Source organism: Crinia signifera, chromosome 11, assembly GCF_055691185.1.
Source record: "Crinia signifera chromosome 11, ASM5569118v1, whole genome shotgun sequence".
Taxonomy (NCBI): domain Eukaryota; kingdom Metazoa; phylum Chordata; class Amphibia; order Anura; family Myobatrachidae; genus Crinia; species Crinia signifera.
In genome coordinates, this window is record NC_139227.1 from 101,646,940 (window position 1) to 101,673,308 (window position 26,369).

A 26,369-nucleotide genomic window follows, 5' to 3' on the forward strand; every position below is an offset into this window, starting at 1 on the left:
GGATGCAGTTAAAATCCCGGCGATCGGCATCCCGGCAGTCAAAATCGTACCAATCCCATGCCCAGGTGTTCTTAAAGTGTGTCTCGAACGTCAGCGCTTACCACTTCCAACCTGGCTCAGACACAGATTACAGTCAGCCTCTGACTTACATTTGCACAGACGGTAAAGGCTCTTTGATGTTTCAGGGTCTGCGAATGTATGGCAAATGTGCATGAGGTGGTTTCTCTTTATGTCTGGGCAGTGGCTTCAGATTAACGTTCCTTGCTTATTAGGCAATTTGTAATGGTCTAGTAAATTACAACCGCATGGCTGGGCAGCTTATAACTAGCCATAAACCTCCAAGTACAACATGGATCCCTGCAGTCTACTGGACTCTGCGGCCCAGGACACACTGACTATATGTAGCTACTAACCAGTATCCTGAAGGGGTTACAGATCTAGAATAGTAAATAACACAAACCTGGCTTAGATTCCGTGTCCACAGGTAACCTCTATGTTACACCACGCCTGCCAACGTAGGCTTCAGTAATACTTTATCAAATGCACATGTAACATTTACCTACTCTGTGCCAACACCACCGATCATTGTGCAGAACGGCTTACCCAGCAAGAGCTGCTACCTTCATGCTGGCAATAAGCCCAATAGACACATAAACCGCGGTACAATGTACAGTAGGGAACAATAACAAAACCAGCAGCAGAACCACTACATTGTATTTGGGCAGTGCTGTGCCCGACTTGGGCATTATTGGATGGAAGGCAGGCTGGGCCACGAGCTGGGCAGATTTTGCCTTTATGAATGCACCTGCCAGGTACTCCCCGCGTCTGAGGTGCTGGGAGTCCGGTTCCTCTGTCCTGAGAAATGGACAGGTCCTTGCGGCATCATCACACGGTGGCAGGACGTATCTCAGAGTAGTGAGGTGTGGAGACACCAGCTCAGAGGAGAAATGTCCCTTAGGAGGAGAGACCGGACGTAGCATCTAGGCTGAGAGACCAGACATACAGACTAGGGGGCACATTTACTAAACAGCGCTGTTTCATAATACACGTTACAGAAGTCACTATAGATGCACCTACAGCAGCGTTAGGAGTAGGAAAAGAAAATTGCAGAAGGTCCTACAACCACTTTTCCTGCGACTTATGGAGGATTTCCGGTCCCATCCTCCGTGAAGGCAGGTTAATCACACATGGTCTGTACAAAGATGTTCTTGGAGGGCGTCCGCGAGACATAAGATGACCCAGTGTCCTGTTCCTAGATTCTCAGCAGCAATCACGGTGTAAGCACAAGGGGGCCTTTATTTGGAACCAGATCGCAGATGGCGGCCTTTCAGACTCCTTTCAGGTTTTAAAAGATGACTTGTTCTGCACCGCTAGGCTGGACTTGGCGCAATCAATGCACTAAACCGTAATGAGAGCTTCCACCTACCTCTTCCTGGTCGTCGTTAACTCAAATCCATAAATAAGTCTGCTGCCAGAATGGTATTAAGAGGACAGTTTCTTATACAGGGTAAGTTCTGAAGTATCGGAGGTCAGACTTTAATGTGATAGTAACGCTTCTGCACTCTCCTCATTTCGGGGTTGTGGGGGCGCCTATGGAGTGTCTCAGTGCATACAATGCAGCATCCCGCACAGCTCTTAATCAGGAATGTTGGCAAAGTGCGCCTTGAGAACCTCTACCGCCGCATGTGTAAAGTCACCAACTGATGGTACAAACTGGCCAGGATTAAGGTTGCGCGTCAGGACCTATCGGCTCGTTTTAGACCAGATTTAGGTGTTCATTTTAGCCATTAGAATAACGATAGCAGCCGCCAGTAAAAATGACGTAAGGACGTGAGTGCCTGACATGCCTAATAATACAAACACTAAAAATTTGGCCAACTCTGTTACAAATGCCATTAACAGAATCCAGACAGAAGTAGCAGATCCCTGTGCACATGCAACGGAGCGTCCAGACTTGTTAGTGGTTACAGAGTTCAGCGGATCATGGTAGTATAACCGGATATTCCCTCCCATGCGCTTATACTGCAGGCAAATATTAGTTGCTCCATTCGCAAACAAGTCCTTATAAATAACCGTTATAGCGCTTCACAGACACCACTTTGGTGGCAGAAAGCCGGATCTATTACATTGGGCCCCAGGTTCCTATAGAACCAGAGCTCACAGACTGATCCTTGCACAGGCAGCTGAAGCGCGCACATCTCGCTCACATCAAGGTTATTGCCGTTTTATAGATATAAATATGTAAATATTATTAGTCTAATTGTTATACAAGACAACATTTATTTTTAATTGAGCAGTCTCCAAAAACCACATCCAGTCAAACCAACGCAGGCAGGTCCTGTACCCTTAGGCGACGTTTCAGGAAGAGGCCGAGCTTGCGCCATTTCTGTGGAGTAATCTGCAAATTTTTAACAATGTAAAGCTGAACCATAATAATAAAATATTGGTCTTAACGGAACAAACAAAAATAAACAGCATAAGGGTCTTCCGCTAAACTACGGGTCCCAGGCTGTATTCTGCCACCCACAGAGACGTCTCACAAGTGCCAGAGCATATGCCCGCTGCCCACTCAGAGGTGCTAGGAGCAGCCACACACATACAGCGAGAGGAACGGGCTGTTAGTGACTGTACTAGAAGATCAGCATTCCTAGCATATTTCAGTTTCTAGTCTCAGGGAGAATATGATACAGTATATTGGTGTGTAACCTGGAGAACGGAACTAAGGGAACACAAAACAGAAATAATTACTAGGTGCCTGTTGGAAACCCAGAAAACATGGACAGCCAAGATAACATGTAGTGAGCGAACATGCGGTGACCAAGTGACGATGACTTTCCTGAGGACTGTACCTACTGCCGACATGTGTCAGCATTTACACCCAACCTAAGTGAAGGAAGAACTGCAATAGAATACAGGTACACTATAAGCGGCAGTCTCAGCAGACAACCTGGGTCCGGCTCTAGAACGCCATGATTCCTTCTCCAGCCTATGCTACTTACTAATCCACTCACTGGTCTCCTCCTCTACTGGTAGCCAGTCCCGAGCACCTAGCGCTGTTCGAGGGAAAATGCCGCAATTTCATTATTTACTAGCAAAGCACCTAACATTCTTTTCAATGGGTTTTCAACGGAGGAGAAAATCCATTGAAATGATTTGGCCATTGAAAAAGATGGTGGAACTCAGATATGTCATCATGCGTAATTTAACCGCAGGCGTGCCACGAGTGTAGCGCATACACAGACGCATAACTTGAGAAGCTGGCTGCGGAGCAATGTGCAGCAGCTAGTCACTGTACCATGTCATTTACAGGGTCGCATTGTTCTGCAGAGGTGACAGTACACATCCCCTGGAGAGAGCGCAGCTACAAAGGATAAATGGAGGAAGTTCTGTCCACTCCAAGAACTGCATCCTGTTTATATTTCTTCACACAGTCCCTTGTAGGAGACCTTGCAGGGTCCGGGAGTTACTAACACAGGGCTTTCCTGTATACTACGACGTAACCTCTCCGTTCTACTACTCATTTCACATAAACTTAGTAGATATGGGGCCTGATTCAGGTTCATTCGGTCCCCAGCATATTTGCACCAGGGTCCGATGCATGTGTATATGCAAAAATACGTGTATGCAGAGCTGCAGTGCGAACGCCTTCAGCGACTATCACAGTAACCAGGGAGATTGCACACAGCGAAGCGGAGAGGAGTAAAAATCATTGGTCGTCCCCATGCAAACGCAGGCAGGTCGAAGCCTGCACTGGGCGGGCAGCTGGTGTCCCATGACATCAGTGCCTCCCCCCACCCTGTTCGGCCCAGATAAAAGTCATATCAGACTTATTTGTGAGTGCTGACGGGCGAGGTTTAAGAGCTTGGCAAGCAGCTGATTTACCTAACCTGAATCACCCCCATGGTGGCAGTGTGGATGTGGATGGAGGGAGTCTGGTATTGAAAGGTTATGTAGTAAATGAACAAGTTAGTGCAGCAACAGCCAACACAACACAACCAAGCACGACCCGACCCAGCGCCCTTCACCGTGATACTAAATAACACATGCCAATATCACCTTCCATACACGGTCTCCCCGCCGGCTTCAATACCGGCAGGGTCACAGCCGTAGCTGAAATGTTACCGAATGAGGATATAGTGTGTTCTGTACCGGTTGTCTATACACCTCACCTGGGCTGCAAATACCCAGCCCGTCAATTCACTAGCAACGGATAGACTGTATACTCACGGAACTGGTCAAGCCCACAGCGCCCATTGGCACCAGCTACCCTCCGCCACTCCTGGGATATATAGTTGGATACACATAGAACCCCAAAATGTGTATGGAAGGTAACTCATTGGCATGCGCCGCACACACTACTAGGCATGCAACTACAGCAGCGACCGCCACCCGATACGCCCATCTACGAAAACACCATGCAACCGGTTCGGCCGCCGCTTACCCTCTGGTGGTTGGTGATGAGAAAGGTACTTTCTGTGCTGCTCAGGCCCTGAGAGCGGCATTATGGGAAAAATAATGCGGTTAGTAACAAGGCACAAAATAAAACGGTCGTCATCCGTATGTCAGCGCAAACAGGTGAGGTTAGCGTGGGTGCAGGATACGGGTATGTTACTGGGATAGCAGATGAGCGGTTACTGGTGGCAAGGCAGGGGAGGGATCTCCACCCAATTCAGCAATTCATAGGGTTACAGTAAGAGGTCATCTTCCAGCCTGGTGCTACAGTCACACACTGTAACAGGACAGCCACAGGCACACACACACACACACACCAACCACACTACAGAACAGGGCATTACTATATACACAGAGGAAGGTCGTTAGTGGTTCATTCCAGCAGCCTGCATATTCCAACACCCATGCAGTTCCTCTTCCCTGCCTGCACGGTCACCCTTTGCTGTGGTGCGTCTAGCACAGTGTGGTCTATATTTCAGCACTGATATGCAGACCAGACCTGTGCTGGAAGCACCACAGCAGAGAGCTACACCACAGGCAGGGAAGAGGAACTGTATGGGTTCTGGAAGATGCAGGTGGTGGAATGAGTCATTATGAATACTCCTATTAAGAGAACTTGTGCTTGTAGCCAATTACATAAGTCAGAGGGGTTAATTAACATGCAGTATAATTGTGCCCTCTGCTGGCATTAGGCATGGATTAGAGATAGGGCATGTGGGGAAATGTCCGCAGCCACGATTGGGCAATGGGTCCCTGGTTCTGGTGCCACCTATACAAGGGATTGGCAATCACTCATTCATGTTTGCAGAATAGATAAACACTGTAACATATTGGAAATGGTTTCCAAACACTGTCCTCAAGGTGCCCCAACAGTGCAGGTATTAAGGGTATCCCTGTTTATGCACAGATGTTAGCATAACGCAGACAGAGATATTAGTGAAGTCACCTGTGCATGGAATATTTGTTTCAGTCATTCTGCATAGGGCGGATCAGATATCTTGTACCGAGACCCCCCTCCTCGCACAGAAACCATGAACGGCAGAATGAAGGTGCGTGTGGAGTCTACAAATGGCCCAGGCACAGCGGGAAATGCTCATCACCCACCACAAGGGAACATGGGGAAGCCAGATATTCCCTGAAGTGCATGACCTTTAGAGCAAGTTGGGGGCTGGTGCGGTGGAGCAGAATCTGCAGAGGCTGGGCGGAGGAGACAGGCGGATAGGGCTTGTGTTGTGCTATATACAGAGGGTGCAAAACCCAACAAGACTTTGTGCTGCATTGCGATAGGCTTCTCTGGGGGGGTGTGGGGGCGCTCTAACCTCAATGCAGTCATACGTAGGGGTAAATAACCACCAACACTCACACATGGATGGTGCCAAAGACGTGAGGAGCACATTGACACCGGTAATTACTGTGCGGTATCGGTAGAAGGTTCCTGTACACCAGCCACATAGGAAAACGCATATTTCCATGTGAGCCAACTCTGGTGGGGAAATGTGGAGGTTTCCCAAGGAAACAAAATCAGCTGGTTTCAAAGAATGTCCTAAAAAAAATGAGCAGGAACGCCTGCACTTTATCTATCTCCAAAAAAATTATTTCAAGACTCCAATCACCAGGGAAACGGCGGAGCTGTATTTGGGACCCATCACTGTGCAGGGTTTCTTCTGATTAGGAACCATTAGCGATCAGGAATACAGCAGTCTATAAGGATACGGACTCTATAATCAGGAATGAGGCACTCAGTGGAATGAGGTGGAGAGACACAGGGCCAATCTACAAACCTCACATCCAGTGCCCCTCGCCTCATTTTATTACAAAAAGATCTCCCCAGAAATACTGCTCAGCTCAGTCTGCTATACAGAAGGAGAGGGCCGATGTCCCCAGGACCCGATCTCTGGCAGTTCACCCGCAGAGTCTTATCACTACGCTGCACCTAGTGCCTCCATTCTGCTCCTCCGCAATGCCGCCACCTTGCTCAGCAAACCCCGACGGAGCTCAAGGGGATGCTCCACAAAGCAAGGACCTGCGCCTCGGCCATTCTGCTCTTAATAAAAGGCTTTAGGAACGTTAATGTCACATTAGATTAGTCTGACACAAGTTCTGTTTGCGCCACGATATTACATGACAGACACAAAGTTACACCTACCTCAGAGTTACTCGGCACCTCGGAATCGGCATTAGAGTTAAGCTCATACAGCGGCCCATTGAGGTCTTCTCCTAGGAAACGAGAGAGAACAGTGATCAACAAGGTTCCGGCTACTTTCCAGCGTCAGGAAACCTCCACACAAATCTGCAGGAGAACCATCGTTCTCCTTATTATATGCTTGGTTAGGTCTGGGTGGCTCTTGCTGCAGAGATACAGACCCTGATTGTGACTCATGTAACCCAGTGACAGGATGCGGAGAACGCCGGGCTGTCACACAAGGCTGAGCGCTTACTCACACCAGCGGGGAGAACAGATAGTGACATACTTTCCAAAATGTACAATGTCGACACCGGAGCACATGGACCCCCAATTAGCATAAAGCGTACCCTCGCATGGTTTGCTTCGCTCACCGTGCTTTGGGGCGCTACCCTGCACAATCATATAGATGTTGGACTAGAAAAAAGTCATCGCCCCCACCCAAAAAATATAATAATAATAATAATTGAATGTGTCGACCGTTGTCAGGTTAGCCTTGTGCTTTTGTTGACATATTCAATAGGTAGATACCAAAAGGTCAACATGCAGAGTCCATCTAGACCAGGTGTAGGCAACCTGTGGCTCCCCAGCTGTTGTGAAACTACAAGTCCCAGCATGCCGTGCCACAGTTTTGTTTTCAGAAAGTGCTAAAACTGTGGCAGGCCTGTGCCTGATTTCTAGACACTGTTACCCTATCATACCCCTAAATGTGCGGGTTTATAAGACAGAGCTGCTAGTAGCGATCACAGCCCCAGGGGCGATCAGAGACTTTTCTGAGGTAACATATGATCATGGATGGAAGGAGGAGGGGGGAGGGGGATATTTTCCTACGCACAGCAGACTTCCTGTCAGTAACCACATGCTGAGGAAATAGTAAAATGGTGGCTTCAAAGGCTGTAGAAGGCATTCCCGTACCTCTGGCCTCCAGAATCCACTCCTAGCAGGGCGAGTAATTCCCCAACTGGGCTACGGTGTGTACATGTTATCCAGATTACACACAAGGCCACAACATTTAGGTGCTGTGGGCCAAGCATCATGCAGACATATTAGTAAATAGGAGAGTTGCTGTGAGCCAGGATACGTGGGTTATTTGCAACAGGGCTTAATGTGTTCTGAATATGACGCAGCTGCCCAGTCAGAGAGCGGACGCCTGAACTTACGGACAATGTTAGCAGCGACCTGGCCGATTGTCACTAGGGCTGGGCCCAGGGATTGGCACATATATAGCCCACGCATGATAGGCAAGAAATGATGTAATAAACATGGTAGACATATGGACGGGAACCTTCCCATGACTGCACATACCATATGTAGCACCAGGGCACAGATACACAGTCTGCTAGATGCACACAACACCACATATAGAAGTACATGCACAAGACATCTAACATCTCTCCTAGCACACGGGCCCTATGAAGAGTAACGGGCAGATCTGGCCACTACCGGCTGCCAGCTGGGTGGTGGAAACCATTGTAGAACCCTAAGTCTTTTGTGCAGTTCCCCTTTCCTGCCAGGGGGTGTCGCTCTATGCTGTGGTGCTTCTAGCACAGCTTGATCTGTATCCCTCTGCTGAAATACAGGACAGACTGTGCTAGAAGCACCGCGGCAGTGATGTCCACCTAGACAGTCGCCTTAAAATACCACACCCAGATGCAAAAACTAACTATAAGAACAACATACAAGCCAAATTATATGTTGTCCTTCCACATGAGTGGTTGGTCCCTCCACCAATCACTCATTTCACTAAACGGTCTCCCATCCAGCAATGAGCAATCGGCAACTGGCGCTAGTGAGGCCAAAGCTGAGCTGCGCAACTGACATTTATTTAAAAAATAATAATAATTTGCTTTTACAAATATTATATACTGCGCTGAGATCGCCAACTAACGCATGAGGAATATGCCCGACGGTGTCCCAGCGGCTGCACTTCAATGACGGGTGTCCTCTGCGCAGGTAGATTTCCGATTCTATTTATTTTATGGCTTTAAAAAGAATACGTTTAGATTGCAGAGCGCGTGATATATTTATTAGTGGAATCCCTGGACGTTATCTAGGTCTCTTTCCCCAGATACCCAGACATTCCTTGTAAGCTAATCTACAAATGAGATGTACTCTGAAATCCCATAAAACTATTAAGCAGCGTGGAACCAAGGTGAGGTCACCCTCAAGGAACAGCTATATTGTACCAGACAGGACATGGAATCAGTGGGCTACACAGACATGGCCCATCACATGTAACGCACAAGAGGACACGCCACAATACATGTTAGGAGCAGTTAGTACTCTACCTTCCGTATCGGGGGTCCTGATTTCCGTAAGTACAGAAATATCATCTTTAAACAAAAACAAATATAGCAAATTAAAGGTTAGTATGAATCGTTAGTGGCGAATAGAAGAGGAAAAATAAAAACATTCTGCATTATACGATTCCATGCATTAAACAGGGAAAACAAGAAACCGCAGAAAAATAGTAAAACAACTAAAAATATAAAAGCAAGAAAAAAAAAAAAAGAAGAGTTACTTTATGCATAAAATAAAACAAAATGTTAATTTGTAGGACACAAATCCATCCCTAAGGGCGTTACAGTTATAGCATCATGTGTTAGTCACACTGTCAGGGGACAGCAGGACAGGCAGACAGCGGCTCTGCAAGGATAGTAGGTGGTAAATACACAGACACACAAAATGATAAACAGTTGTTTCAATTAATAATTAAATTTTTAAATACATCAGCGGGAGGTGCATCCAGGGAGAATTGTTCTGTACACTATCCAAACAGAAGAGACTAACCAACATAATTATTCACATCATTGTTTTATAAAACCACATAACTAAAAGCAGGTGCCCACTAAATATAAATATTAACATTAAAATACTGAATGCAGTTTGTGGTCTCAATTATTTATGTAAATTGTATCATTCAAATTAATTACTATTGGATACAGCAGTGGCACGAGCGCAAGGTAGACACTAGGATACAGCAGCAACACAGGCACCAGGTAAACACTAGGATACAGCAGCAGCACATGCGCCAGGTAGACACTAGGATACAGCAGCAGCACAGGCACCAGGTAGACACTAGGATACAGCAGCAGTACATGCGCCAGGTAGACACTAGGATACAGCAGCAGTACATGCGCCAGGTAGACACTAGGATACAGCAGCAGTACATGCGCCAGGTAGACACTAGGATACAGCAGCAGTACATGCGCCAGGTAGACACTAGGATACAGCAGCAGTACATGCGCCAGGTAGACACTAGGATACAGCAGCAGTACATGCGCCAGGTAGACACTAGGATACAGCAGTGGCACGAGCGCAAGGTAGACACTAGGATACAGCAGCAACACAGATGCCAGGTAGACACTAGAGTACAGCAGCAGTACATGCGCCAGGTAGACACTAGGATACAGCAGTGGCACGAGCGCAAGGTAGACACTAGGATACAGCAGTGGCACGAGCGCAAGGTAGACACTAGGATACAGCAGCAGTACAGGCGCCAGGTAGACACTAGAATACAGCAGCAGTACAGGCGCCAGGTAGACACTAGGATACAGCAGCAGTACATGCGCCAGGTAGACACTAGGATACAGCAGTGGCACGAGCGCAAGGTAGACACTAGGATACAGCAGCAACACAGATGCCAGGTAGACACTAGAGTACAGCAGCAGTACATGCGCCAGGTAGACACTAGGATACAGCAGTGGCACGAGCGCAAGGTAGACACTAGGATACAGCAGTGGCACGAGCGCAAGGTAGACACTAGGATACAGCAGCAGTACAGGCGCCAGGTAGACACTAGAATACAGCAGCAACACAGGCACCAGGTAGACACTAGGATACAGCAGCAGTACATGCGCCAGGTAGACACTAGGATACAGCAGCAGTACATGCGCCAGGTAGACACTAGGATACACCAGCGGCACAGGCACCAGGTAGACACTAGAATACAGCAGCAGTACATGCGCCAGGTAGACACTAGGATACAGCAGTGGCACGAGCGCAAGGTAGACACTAGGATACAGCAGTGGCACGAGCGCAAGGTAGACACTAGGATACAGCAGCAGTACAGGCGCCAGGTAGACACTAGAATACAGCAGCAACACAGGCACCAGGTAGACACTAGGATACAGCAGCAGTACATGCGCCAGGTAGACACTAGGATACAGCAGCAGTACATGCGCCAGGTAGACACTAGGATACACCAGCGGCACAGGCACCAGGTAGACACTAGAATACAGCAGCAGTACATGCGCCAGGTAGACACTAGGATACAGCAGTGGCACGAGCGCAAGGTAGACACTAGGATACAGCAGCAGCACATGCATCAGGAGTGTTGCACTCTGCTGTGGTGCTTGTAGCACAGTGTGGTCTGTATTTCATCACTAATATGCAGACATCACTATGCTAGAAGAGCCAGAGTAGGGAAGAGGAACTGCACGGGTTTGGATAGATGCAGGGGGTTAGAATGAACACTATGTATAATGCACGCTGCCAATCATCTGCATTGTGATACCTCATTCCTGTACAGCTACAAGTCAGGGGTAGGGGTCACCGACAGGAGATCCTCATTCCAGCACAGTGAGCAATGTTATCTCCTGTGTGCAGGCCGCGGCCCCATGCAGCAATGTCTGTAATGAGACCGCTATAAAGCAGCTTTACAAGGCCCGGCAGCCGTCCTCTGCTTCACGCCATTGTTACTACACATTAATAACTGGGCTATCTCCAGGAGGACTTCATTTAATTGCAATGTCTCTTCATAGCACGCGAACGCCTGGAGTGAAAGCAATCTGGGAAATGAGACTTACAATGCAGCCATTGCTGGGTACTCCGTAATAAAGGACATTGCTGAGGCAGGCTCACACCCCCGAACTGCTTCACCCTTGTTAGAGCTCATCGCTGTAGCCAAGAGTCCTTCTTAACATAGAAGATCCAGCAAAACTATGCAACAATGGGGCAGATGTATAAGCTTTAACAAGAGATAAATCCAAGGGTGATAAGGAGAGATAAACGTCCAGCCAATCACCTGCTAATTGCCATGTTACAGCCTGTGTTTGAAAAAAGTCAGTAATACCCCTTTTACACCAAAACGCCGGGTCGCACCCGGCTTTTTTAGACCCAGGTTCAAGCCGGGTGTGACCCGGCGTTTAGTGCAATTTACACCGGGCGGACAGCCCGGCCCGCACCCCCCTCCCCTTCCGGTGCTTGGAGATGACAGGATGATGTCATCTCCAAGCGCCAATCACCGCCACCGCCGGACCGGAACGCTGCTGGGGGCAGCCCAGCACTAAGGTAAGCTGCTGGGCTGCCCCCAGTCACTGCGCGCGCCGCCCCCCCCCCCCCCCACCGTCGCACAGGAGGTGAATGGATGCCGCACACAGGCATCCGTTCACCTCCCTCCCCCACCGCTGTCTGCAGGGTATAGCAGACAGCAGCGCCGGCTGTCAGTGTCAAGCTGACAACCCGTCCAACCTGCGGACGCTGCGGTCCGCAGGTTGGACGTTCCCCATTCATGTAAATGGGAGCTGGGTCATCCGACCCGGCGTTCCCATTTACACCGCCCTCTACCCAGGACCTGGGTAGAAGTCCTGTGTAAAGGGACACGGCGTTAGGGATTTACACCGCCGAAGATCCGGGTCTGACCCGCCGCTAACCCGGATTTTTCGGCGGTGTAAAAGGGGTATAAGGAGCTGATTGGCTGGACATTTATCTCTCCTTATCACCTGTGCATTTATCTCTTGTTAAGGCTTAATACATCTGCCCCAATGGGCCTAATGATTACAAACAGCTGAGCAGTGTCCTCTATAGTAGTGGTCCTCAAGGCACACCAACAGCACAGGTTTTAAGGCTATCCATGCTCAGGTACAGGTGCCTACATTTGTACCGCAGTCAGCTTGATTATACCATCTCTAGATAGAGCCGAAGCAATATATCTGTGAACGACGCTGTTCACAGGTATATCGCTCGAACACACTGGTCGATGGTGTATCGATATATTGGCCAGTGTATATGCACCTTGAGTAATCTGACCCAATGAAGCAAATTTCACACACACACGCGCACGATATAGGGAGGTGATTCAGATGAGAGTTGTTAAATCTGCCTAGCATCAAGCTTCTCCCCCAACATTCATTAATCCTAATGTATTACCCGTTATTGAACAACTTCTGACTGCTGAATCATCTTCCGCTAATGTAGAAATAATTTTCTTCTTCTTATAGTCGATAATAAAATAATAAACACACTTTTTTTTTTTTTTTTTTTAAACCCTGGTATGGTCCCCGGTATGGTCACTGCAGACAGCAGCATTACATTAGTCACCCTTGGCTTATGTGTGTCATGCAGCCACATGCACACCCTGGTATGGTCACTGCAGACAGCAGCACGTAGCATTACCGAGCTGCTCTTGGCTGACATGTGTCATACAGCCACATGCACACCCTGGTATGGTCACTGCAGACAGCAGCACGCAGCATTACCGAGCCGCTCTTGGCTGACGTGTGTCATACAGCCACATGCACACCCTGGTATGGTCACTGCAGACAGCAGCACACAGCATTACCGAGCCACTCTTGGCTGACGTGTCATACAGCCACATGCACACCCTGGTATGGTCACTGCAGACAGCAGCATGCAGCATTACCGAGCTGCTCTTGGCTGACATGTGTCATACAGCCACATGCACACCCTGGTATGGTCACTGCAGACAGCAGCATGCAGCATTACCGAGCGGCTCTTGGCTGACATGTGTCATACAGCCACATGCACACCCTGGTATGGTCACTGCAGACAGCAGCACACAGCATTACTGAGCCGCTCTCGGCTGACGTGTGTCATACAGCCACATGCACACCCTGGTATGGTCACTGCAGACAGCAGCATGCAGCATTACCGAGCCGCTCTTGGCTGACATGTGTCATACAGCCACATGCACACCCTGGTATGGTCACTGCAGACAGCAGCATGCAGCATTACTGAGCGGCTCTTGGCTGACGTGTGTCATACAGCCACATGCACACCCTGGTATGGTCACTGCAGACAGCAGCACGCAGCATTACTGAGCGGCTCTTTGCTGACGTGTGTCATACAGCCACATGCACACCCTGGTATGGTCACTGCAGACAGCAGCATGCAGCATTACTGAGCGGCTCTTGGCTGACGTGTGTCATACAGCCACATGCACACCCTGGTATGGTCACTGCAGACAGCAGCACGCAGCATTACTGAGCGGCTCTTGGCTGACATGTGTCATACAGCCACATGCACACCCTGGTATGGTCACTGCAGACAGCAGCACGCAGCATTACCGAGCCGCTCTTGGCTGACATGTGTCATACAGCCACATGCACACCCTGGTATGGTCACTGCAGACAGCAGCATGCAGCATTACTGAGCGGCTCTTGGCTGACGTGTGTCATACAGCCACATGCACACCCTGGTATGGTCACTGCAGATAGCAGCATTACTGAGCGGCTCTTGGCTGACATGTGTCATACAGCCACATGCACACACAGTATATCTGCTCCGCAGTAAAAGTTTACAATGTTTGTAGTTCTTATCTAAGAATAAGCTACAAATTAAAGTTTGATAGTTTATTCTGCCCTGGACCATAAAGTGCCAGATAATGAACAGAAGATTGCAGGAGACAGAACTACAGCAGTCGTCAATTATTGATGCATTTCATATTGTAAATCACTGCACCTACAGTACTACTGTACGTACCTCCTCATATTAGTTACCTACAGTACTACTGTACGTACCTCCTCATATTAGTTACCTACAGTACTACTGTACGTACCTCCTCATATTAGTTACCTACAGTACTACTGTACTTACCTCCTCATATTAGTTACCTACAGTACTACTGTACGTACCTTCTCATATTAGTTACCTACAGTACTACTGTACGTACCTCCTCATATTAGTTACCTACAGTACTACTGTACGTACCTCATATTAGTTACTTACAGTACTACTGTACGTACCTTCTCATATTAGTTACCTACAGTATAAGGACCAGGCAAATACTGGCTAATGTGAAGACCACACTACCAATGTAGTTTTGTGGAAGTGGAGGATAGGATATATACATTGTGGCCCTTATTCTGGTTCACTCGCAAAGGCAAATTCCTTCTCAAATGGACAAAAACCATGTGCACTGCAGGTGGGGCAGAATGATGTAACATGTGCAGAGAGATTTAGATTTGGGCGAGTTATTTTGTTTCTGTGCAGGGAAAATAAGGACTGCTTTATTTTTACACTGCAATATAGACCTCCCTTTGAAGTAAAACCCCACCCAAATCTAATTCTTTCTGCGCATATTACATCTACCCCACCAGCAGAGCACATGGTTTTGTCCATTTGAGAAGGAATTTGCCTTTGCGAGTGAACTAGAATAAGGGCCTGTGTGGCTTCCTGCTGCCCCCATTCCCCTCCTCACATCACGTCACTGCCCCTGTCACATGCAGACCTGTCCTCACTGACACAGCGCTCATCTCCTGATATACTCTGTGCTGCCGAGTCTCCTGCTCCTCCCACTATATAACTCTCAGTCTGTGGCTTCCTGCTGCCCCCATTCCCCTCCTCACATCATGTCACTGCCCCTGTCACATGCAGCCCTGTCCTCACTGACACATTACTCATCTCCTGATATACTCTGTGCTGCTGGGGACCCTGCTCCTCCCACTATATAACCCTTAGTCTGTGGCATCCTATTGCCTCCTCACATTATTGCCTGCCATGCAGACCTGTCCTGAATGACCCTCATCTCCCAATATGCTCTGTGTCACGGGACAGCCTACAGTATATAAGGACATAAGAACATGTCTGTACAGTTTGTGAACTGCGATGTGCTGACTGATTATAATATCCCAAAGTTCAAGAGGTAAGGAGAGGGCCTTCGCTAGCGCTGCATTTGATAAGGAGCGGAGGAAAGGTTACACAGACATGGGGAGGTGGAGGGGAGTGCGCTCTATCTAACATAAGTTATATAGTACAATATTTGCTTCCCAGCTGCCCTGATTACGGTAAATTAAAGTCCTGACCCAATATCATTAGTGCAATCTTCATTCATGCATTAGCCCCGGGTAATGGGGCATAAAGAAATTCAGCAAATAAGACTGTTGTGGGGGGGGGAGGGGGGGTGTACAGATACAGCCAGCGGCATAGCTAAGCACTTACCATAGGTCTGTGAAGGATACAGAGCAGCCATTGCTGGCCGGCTGCAGGGTACAGCTGCCTGCACAGCACCTGGGCTAATCTGCTTTATATAAGGAAGCAGATACGGGAAACCTCAGGGGAAAGGTAGCTTTTTAATGCCATCCAATTAGGACAGAGCTGGCCCTTGTGGGCGGGGCAGCAGTCAGCCAATCTGATAGTCAGATGGCCTATGTTAGATTAGTGCAGGGATCGCCTCTTTTCCGCTTTTGGCAGAAACGCCCAGGTATCACCCACACAGGACCAGACTCTCTAATTATCACCCTCTCTATCTCCCCCCACACCCAATCTCACGCACTACCCACAACCTGACCCTATCCCTTCCTCCCACAGCGTGAGCCTAACCAAACCTACCCCCCACCCACAGCCTAACGCTTACCTCCACAGCTTAACCCTAACCCCCCATCCCTGCAGCCTAACAATAACTCCCCCCTACCCCCCCCCCCCCCCCTTTAACCATAAGAGCTTACAGTCTAAAGACAGAGGACATACAATACCCTCCAACACCTTCTCGTTTCTCTAATGAATTAAATAGCAGCAATAACACAAATGCGATTACATTTCCCCACTAAATCCTCGGTGTGATCCGGTGGAGAGACAATAAGACCATTTATACGGTGTCTGCATGACTGGTTCCCAGTATACTGCTATGGTCACATGCTCAGGATGCCCTCCAGTGTGTAGGTGCTGGGGATCCAAGTATATCCCAGACTGCGTGTGACAGCTGTAACTACTCTTTAGCTCAAATAGATCATATATAACCAGTAACCCCCCCCCCCCCCTCCCCACACACACACACGCCAGGTGGAGCGACAAGACACACGGGTCACTAAACAATGAGCACACCTGTCCCCTACCTGCAGGCAGTGTCATATCCAGGTGATTACATTCTGTGATACAGAGAGCCACTGACACCTCACACATGTCAGCATGCAGGGCAAACTGACAGTCACATCACTACAAACAAGGTGTGTGTGTGTGTGTGTTTGTTTGTTTGTTTGTTTGTTTGTTTGTTTGTTTGTTTGTGTGTGTGTGTGTGTGTGTGTGTGTGTGTGTGCGGTTTTACATCTCCTCGGAACACCCTGGTCCGCAATGCAACACCACAGGAGCCAGGAAATAGAGCAAGCCCACAGACAATGGCTAGGTGCATCAGGGATGGGAATCCTTTGGCCCCTCCAGCTGTTGTTGAACTGCACCTCCCAGCATGCTCTGCTACAGTTTTGCTATTTGGTCATGCTAAAACTGTTGCAGGGCATGCTGGGATGTGTAGTTACACAACAGCTGGAGGGCCAAAAGGTCAACATGAAAAAAAAAAGGCAGACACATGAAAAGGTTGACATGAGGTTTTCACTTTTTTGTTTCAATGACGACAACTATTGACATGTACCGCCAATTAGTGCAAAGCTTTGCTCGCCATACATTGCTCGCCATACATTTATATTCTATCCGCTGACAAGGATGTTTTAAAAAAGAAAAAAGGATCATGTCGACATGTCATGTGTCTACCTTTTTCATGTTGACCTTTTGACCCTGTCGACCTTTTAGGGTAGACCTATCGGCGGTCTATCTAGAGCCAGTGGTAGCCAACCCTAGCCCTCGAGAGCTACCAACAGTGCACATTTTCCAGACAACCTAGCTGCTGCACAGCTGCACTCATTAATCACTGACACATTTTAAAAGATACACAGATGGAGCTAATTAGCTCACGTGATTCTGAGAGGAGACCTGCAAAACATGCACTGTTGGTAGCTCTCCAGGACTAGGGTTGGCTACCCCAGCTCTAGACACTGTGGATGTATTACCCAGTCCACAAAATCCAATAGGGCAATAGTGACAAAAGGTCAACACAAGCAAAAGATTGACATGAAAAAGTTTTTTTTGGTGTCAAGTCGACACTGAGAACGTGGACCCACATTTTGTGTCTTGCGTACCCTCGCCATGCCTTACTGTACCCTCACCAATTAGAGTCCCCATGGATGGTAGAGCATTTTTAAAAAAAATAGACAATGAATGTTGACCTTTTCATGTGTCAACCTTTTGCCTGTCTACCTAGACATTGTCTGTTAGCCATCCGGATAGCACTCCAAGACCCAGTAACTTGCCCCCCAGGGCCGGCACAGAGCCCTACTGTGGCCTCAAGTAACTACTGTAGGTGCATGTGGCCATCTCTTCTGTGTGAGGGGATGGACCTAATTTATCATTAAGGCCTGGACTCACTGCTCCAGTCACTTCATTACTGACCTGGCTCGCGCTGGCTTCTGGAGTAATTGCCAAATGCGGGTTTAATATCCAACAAGGTCACTTAAAGGGTATTACAAAAAGCCACTACTGGGGTTAGGTGCAGGCCCCTATCCTGTGGTGGAGGGAGGGTGGGACATACAGATAAAATGCTGAGGGGGAAAGGACGTGACACCATCGGATTTCCATGTAACCTTGGAGACCAATTTTAGCACAGCAGCAGCTGGTTACCACACGGCATCCGGTTCAAATAAAACCCCAGAACCTTGTCCAGGAATTTAGTGATAATAACAGGGAATTTGTTCAGCGTATGCTAGTAATAGGGGGGTAACTCGGGGCCAAAATACCAATTTGACAAAACGTATAAGATTCCAGACAAGGTCTTAGCCGGAACTGAGCAGTAATTCTATTTATGTAACGTTTATTGGCGAGAAATCCTCCGTGGCAGACAGCCGTCTGTGCAGCTTCACACCAGGGAGGGGAGAGCCCTAACCTACAGTGCACATAATATACATTATACAGCGGCGGGCGCCAGGATACCGCAGCCCTACCCGTATGGCCTGGCACAGAAGATCTCCCTGCCAGTACGGCCTGGTACAGAATATCTTCCCCTCTAGAAAGTAAGCTAAAGTGAAAGGAAGGGTAGTAATCACTATCAGCCAGGGGAGGGGACCACCTCTGATGCTAAAAATATATGTATTATGCAGTGAGGGCGGTGCCCAGCAAGATGGGGGGATTAACCCTCTCACTGCTGCCGAACATTGAGCAATGGTTACGCACCATTATATATATATATATATATATATATATATATACACATACATACACATACATACATACACACACATATATATATATAGGGCCTTATTCTAGTTCACTCTTAGAGGCAAATTCCTTCTCAGATGGACAAAACCATGTGCACTGCAGGGGGGCAGATGTAACAGGTGCAGAGAGAATTAGATTTGGGTGAGTTATTTTGTTTCTGTGCAGGGAAAATACTGACTGCTTTATTTTTACACTGCAATATAGATCTCACTTTGAAGAAAACCCCACCCAAATCTAACTCTCTGCACATGTTGTATCTGCCCCACCTGCAGTGCACATGGTTTTGCCTCTAAGAGTGAACCAGAATAATGCCCATAATCTTGTACAGGAGGATCCTGCAGAACATTACTTCTCTGTACAGCTCCCAGGAACCCCAAATCATCACAGTGAAAACAATGAAAATAAGGAAAGGAAGAAAAGTAAGTTTTGGGGTACAGGCACCACGTGCTACACAGAGTTGAGGTCCGATATTTCTATGGGACGTACCCATATACAGCCTCACGAGATTACGTGATCAGGCATGAGGCATTCTTCTATAAAGTAGAAAACTATACATGTGCCTCGTACCTCAGTAACGTGATTGGCAGTAGCTGCAGGGTATTGCTCGGCTAAATATGGGTCCAGGCCACAGAGGCCACAGCTGATTTTTGCTAATAAACAGATAGGGTTCATTATTGCGCTGCAGTTGCTATGGCAATGCGATAATATACAATCAGGGATTCACGCCTACTCGCTATTATCTATATAATTAATCAGCTCGTTCTCCTTCACCCCGCAGTGAGATTATGCTGCCTACTCTCCCAGTACATATATACTATATATAACCGCGTCACTTCTGCTGCGCAATACTGTAAAAACAATAATCAGCGGCAATAAAGAAAGAGTCCATCCGTTTCTTAATACTGATGTTATACATGCAGCGCTGTGATGTAACAGGACGTCCCGCGACATTCGGCCTTTGTACCATACATATCGCTGTAGAATAATATTTTATTATGGCCTGCACCATTATCACCGCCATCCTGACCTGATAGTCTAACCTCAATAGTGGGCCCATTATTAAACAGCAACACACATACTTCAGTTCCCTTGAAGACTAACGCTCTGCAACAGTTACACAATGCTAGCTTCAGCAGTACACTGCAACCCTAAATTATACAGGGATACCCCTTCAGCAACACCCAAGTTTGGCAGACACACATTTTTCATGTTGACCTTTTCATGTGTCAACCTTTTTGACTGTCGACCAATAGTAGTTCACGTTTTGACTGTCGAAATAGACACTGTCGACCTAATGACCACAATCATACAGCTGTAAGGCCCCCATTCCACTGTCATCAGCTGTTCAGGCCTCGCACCGTTACCTCACACAAGGCCAGATGCACTAAGCTTCAAAAATGATAAAGTGAAGAGCAATAAACAGACAGCCAATCAGCTCCTACCTGTCATTTTGCAAACCCAGCCTGTAACTTCGGAGTTAGGAGCTGATTGGCTGGTTGTTTATAACTCTCCATTTTCTCACTTTTGAAGCTTGATACATCTGGCCCACAGAGTGCAGTGCACCGGGGAGAGAGATATTAGCCAGAGAGTGCAGGTGTTAAGGTGCCCATACACTAGTAAGATTTATGTTCAGATCTGGCTGGTTGAAACAAAAACCTGGTAATGGATGAGTGATAGTTTGTCAGGTTTCCAGCATTTCCAAGCAAATGGTCAACTGTCATTTGCTCTCATCCATAACCAGGTTTTTGTTCCAACCAGCCAGATCTGAAGATAAATCTGCGTGTGTATGGCCACCTTAACAGTTATTGCTTCGCTCTCCAAATCCTCACCCCAGCGAAGGTCACGCTCCAAAATGGCAGAGGAGCAACAGCGCTGTCTCTAAGCTCCGAGGTAGATGTACCAGACCAGGATCCTCACAGCCCAGGGCGGTACCAGGGAAGGGTGTGCACAGCACTACCCCAATAACACCGAATATCAATGGGCTACTCAAAGATAAAAGTTCTATAATCGACTTAGTAAAATAATTAATACACTAGAGCCGTCCGGACAAAAAGGCCCCTCAAAAAGTCTAACAAATCGACGTCAAAGACAGACATTTATTTTTTATATTTTTTTTTATGAAGGCATCGACCTGGAGTATTTGTAATTACCGCCAGCACTTCAGGTAAGCCGGCCACAGAATTACCTGTAGACAAGGAAATATAGAAAGTGTGGGGTGCGCAATTAGCAGCAGCCGGTACTAGGGATTGTCAGTCCCTAATATTTATGGCAAGCAAAGAAAAATGGTTTGTACCGGCGCTGGCTGAAACATACACTTGAGACGGTATATTGTTATAAATTTTACTAGTTAAATCACAATATTTTACAAATAAATAAAAAGATATACATTTATAATAAAATTTAAAAAGATGACTAATTTGTAGGGCTCAGTCTCTTCATACAAATTGGTGGTATATAAGGAATGAGAAAGGTAAGATATATTACCATCCTTGTAGATATAATTTGTATTCCAAGGGTTAATTTTGACCAATTGTTCCCAGTGCTCTGAATTTCAATGAGCTCAGGATTCCCTTATGGCTCACCTAGGTATCCAATTCAGAGATTATACTGAATCCCACAGCCGCAGCTTGATTCCTGGATCCAAATATGGATCCAGGAGCCGGATATTTACTTTACCGGGGAAACGCGTTGAGCACCAGCAATTGACCAGCTAAGGGGTAACCCATCCCAGAGACCTACACCAACCATCCCTGCTACCAGCACACCACATATTTGGATCCAGGAATCAAGCTGCGGCTGTGGGATTCAGTATAATCCTTGAATTGGATACCTAGGTGAGCCATAAGGGAATCCTGAGCTCATTGAAATTCAGAGCACTGGGAACAATTGGTCAAAATTAACCCTTGGAATACAAATTATATCTACAAGGATGGTAATATATCTTACCTTTTTCAGCTGGTTATAACTTTCTCATTCCTTATATACCACCAATTCATATGAAGAGACTGAGCCCTACAAATTAGTCATCTTTTTAAAATTTTATTATAAATGTATATCTTTATTTATTATTTATTTATTAACAGTTTCTTATATAGCGCAGCATATTCCAGACAGTGAAACAAAACAGGGTATTTACAGACAGTCAAAATGTAGCAGGGCCCTGCTTGCAAGCTTACAATCTATAGGGAAATAGGCATTGATACATAAGGATAGATACTGTATTCTTTATTGCATCGATTCCACCAGAACGCAAGGTTCTATGACTGGTTCTGGAATTTGATAAGCTTGCCTGAAGAGATGAGTCTTCAGGGAACGCTTATAGGTTTGGAGACTGGAGGAGAGTCTTATTGTGCTTGGGAGGGCATTCCACAGAGTGGGTGCAGCCCGAAGAAAGTCCTGCAGTCGGGAATGGGAGCGGGTAATGAGTGTGGATGAGAGACGCAGATCTTGGGAGGAGCGTAGAGGTCGTGTTGGATGATATTTTGAGATAAGAGAGGATATGTATGTTGGTGTAGTTTGGTTTATGGCTTTGTGTGTATGTAAAAGAATTTTGTATTGAATACGGTAGAATACAGGTAACCAATGAAGTGACTGACAGAGTAGCTTTGCAGACGATGAACGTCTGGCTAGGAAGATTAGCCTTGCAGCTGCATTCATAATGGACTGTAGTGGTGAGAGTCTGTATTGGGGAAGGCCAATAAGGAGACTATTGCAATAATCAATGCGTGAGATGATGAGAGCATGGATTAGAGTTTTTGCAGTGTCTAGTGTAAGGTAAGGGCGAATTTTAAATATCTTTTTATTTATTTGTAAAATATTGTGATTTAACTAGTAAAATTTATAACAATATACCGTCTCAAGTGTATATTTCAGCCAGCGCCGGTACAAACCATTTTTCTTTGCACAGAATTACCTGTGACAGGTAACTCGCCATTAGATGCAGATGCTGTCTGGTATTTCTGGCGCTCACCAGTGACATCAGTCATAATCACCGCTGGAAGGCATGTTCTTTACATATGATTCACAGCATTATGTAACCTCACTTTCCCACATGCTGTGTGACAGTACATGATGGCTGACTGTACACTGCTGTGTGACACACAGACCCCATGCTGTCTGCGCTGCTGATCAGCCTCCTCCAGGTATACAGTAACAGCCAATGGAACACACCATTATCTGTATACAGACCTCCCCATATGGGTCTAAAGCCCTGTGCACACGGTGCCATTCACTTTCTATCCAATCCTGATTTGATTGGGATCGAATCGCACAGCGCTGTGTGCACATTAGATTTACAGATCTATACTATGTAGTCTTGCCCGCACAGTCTATTTTTCTATTCAATTTCAATGTCGCGCAAAGGGATCGAATGCGCCTGAAAACCGCTCGATTTGATTCAGACTATATAAGCAAAATCGAATAGAAAGTTAGTCAAAATATAAAAGTGCCCACAGGTGCGAACTAGACACAGCACATACTATTTGTGCTATGCGATGTGATGTGCGCGGGGGCACACATTGCAAGCCCAAAACAGACCGTGTGTGGGCACCTTAACCACACGGGGCTTCAAAATGTTCTGCAATAAACCGAATATACAGCAGCAGCCACATCTACCCTCCGAGCCGCGGGCAAAGGGCTCAGTGCAACTTCTAGAAGGATTTGCTAATATTTAACATTCCTAAAAGTTGGCAGCATCTCAGCAACATCTGACTTTTGGGCACATTTAACACATCACAGGGGAGGGACACAGTTACCCATACCACACACACCAGGGGGACGCATCTACCACTATCATACACACCAGGTGGGCACAGTTACTGACACATCACAGGGGGGACGCAGTTACCCATACCACACACACCAGGGGGGACGCATCTACCACTATCATACACACCAAGTGGGCACAGTTACTGACACATCACAGGGGGGGACGCAGTTACCCATACCACATACACCAGGGGGGACGCATCTACCACTATCATACACACCAGGTGGGCACAGTTACTCACACATCACAGGGGAGGGACACAGCTACCCATACCACACACACACACCAGGGGGACGCATCTACCACTATCATACACACCAGGTGGGCACAGTTACTGACACATCACGGGGGGGGGACGCAGTTACCCATACCACATACACCAGGGGGGACGCATCTACCCCTATCATACACACAAGGTGGGCACAGTTACTGACACACACCAGGAGGGACGCATCTACCCATACCACACACACCAAGGGGGGACGCATCTACCCATACCACACACACCAAGGGGGGACGCATCTACCCATACCACACACACCAAGGGGGGACGCATCTACCCATATCACACACACCAAGGGGGGATGCAGCTACCCATATCACACACACCAAGGGGGGGGGGGGGGGACGGACGCAGCTACCCATATCACACACACCAAGGGGGGGGGGGACGCAGCTACCCATATCACACACACCAAGGGGGGGTCGCAGCTACCCATATCACACACACCAAGGGGGGGGACGCAGCTACCCATATCACACACACCAAGGGGGGGGGGGGGGGGCGGGGGCGCAGCTACCCATGTCACACACACCAAGGGAGGGGGGGGGGGGGGGGCGCAGCTACCCATGTCACACACACCAAGGGGGGGACGCAGCTACCCATATCACACACACCAAGGGGGGGACGCAGCTACCCATATCACACACACCAAGGGGGGGACGCAGCTACCCATATCACACACACCAAGGGGGGGACGCAGCTACCCATATCACACACACCAAGGGGGGGACGCAGCTACCCATATCACACACACCAAGGGGGGGACGCAGCTACCCATATCACACACACACACACACACACCAGGGGGGACACAGCTACCCATATCACACACACACACACACACACACCAGGGGGGACACAGCTACCCATATCACACACACACACACACACCAGGGGGGACACAGCTACCCATACCACACACACACACACACACACACACACACACACACACACACCAGGGGGGACACAGCTACCCATACCACACACACACACACACACACACACACACCAGGGGGGGCACAGCTACCCATACCCCACACACCCCCACACACCAGGGGGGACACAGATACCCATACCACACACACACACCCCCCACACACCAGGGGGGACACAGATACCCATACCACACAACACAGGGGGTCACAGGTTCCTACACCACACATCACAGGGTCGCAGCTACCCATACCACACATCACAGGGGGGCACAGATACCCATTCCACACATCACAGGGGGGCACAGCTACCCATACCACACATCACAGGGGGGCACAGCTACCCATACCACACACCAGGGGGGCACAGCTACCCATATCACACACACACACACACACACACACACACACACACCAGGGGGGACACAGCTACACACTCTCACACACACACACACACACACACACACACACACACACACACAGGACATGTCACACACCAGGGGGGCACAGCCACCTTACATGCAGCAGAGTGGCAGCACTACCTCATAGACTGCACCCCCTGACACAGGAGAGGAAGGCCAGACACAATACCAGCTGTGCCCAAACACTGTATAACCGCCCGGGCTGGCAGCATGCACGGTGCTGTGTAATGTACACAGGGTGAGGCCCCGGGTGAGCTGGCACTACGGTGACGCACATTGGGTGACTCTCCCCCCTAGCACCCAGCCTGTGAGATGGTCACCCAGTGCCGGTGCAAGTCACCGGAGCGCCCCAGGCGGGATAGGGAGGGGGCGCCCCGGTGCTCACCTGTTTAAACGGGCGGGGGGACAGCTGTGTTGCGGCCGACACGTCGCTCCATGGTGGGGTGCGATGTGCCCGGGTGATGCTGAGCTGCCGCCGGGTGATGCAGCGCTGCTGGCTCCGTTGGTTCATGGGGGGGATGTGCGCAGGGTCACTCACTTACACACTCACCGTCCGTGGCCGCAGACATCTCTATGAGGGTCTCCTCCTCCTTCTTCCCGGAGCGGAGCATTGTGCCGGTGCCTCCCGGCGTGGCCGGTCCCGGGGAGAATGCGTCCAGTCACCCGCTGGTGCCGCCCGAGACACCGAGTAATGTCAGTCACCGGGAGACCGGCTATAATGCTACTTACTACTGTGCCACCGGGCACCACCTACCCCTCCCAGTCCCTACACCTCCTCCTCCCAGTCCCCCTCAGACACAACCCAGTCCCTACACCTCCTCCTCTTCCTCCTCCAAGTCTCTACTCCTCCTCCTTCTTCTCCGGCTTCTTCACATCCCCCTGCTTACAGGGATACGGTCATTTGGTCGACCACTGAAAGTCGACAGGGTCTATAGGGCGACACAGGCATTAAGTCGACAGTGGAAAGGTCGACAGTCAAAACGTCCCTGTTGCGTGGAAGCGTAGGTTTCCTTTGGGTACTATGGGTTTTTCCCCACAATATAAAAATATA

The 26,369-nt window shown here is 48.3% G+C and overlaps 1 protein-coding gene across 8 annotated transcripts in view; it reads right to left on the reverse strand.

Moving 5' to 3' along the window:
- The window catches only part of ANO5 (anoctamin 5), a 75,659-nt gene extending 49,539 nt beyond the window's left edge, over positions 1-26,120 (reverse strand). The window contains exons 1-4 of one of the 8 annotated variants that reach the window (XM_083164003.1): positions 25,869-26,120; positions 8,923-8,967; positions 6,599-6,669; positions 4,442-4,489 (exon numbers count right to left, since the gene is read on the reverse strand). In XM_083164003.1, the coding sequence (XP_083020129.1) occupies positions 4,442-4,489; positions 6,599-6,669; positions 8,923-8,967; positions 25,869-25,929 (225 nt within the window). In that variant the 5' untranslated portion in view covers positions 25,930-26,120. Of the gene's footprint in view, positions 1-4,441; positions 4,490-6,598; positions 6,670-8,922; positions 8,968-25,703; positions 25,725-25,868 lie in introns of those variants that run through there. The other 7 variants (XM_083164004.1, XM_083164006.1, XM_083164005.1 and 4 more) reach the window with 7 other exon arrangements.
- Between the last annotated feature and the right edge of the window lie 249 nt (positions 26,121-26,369).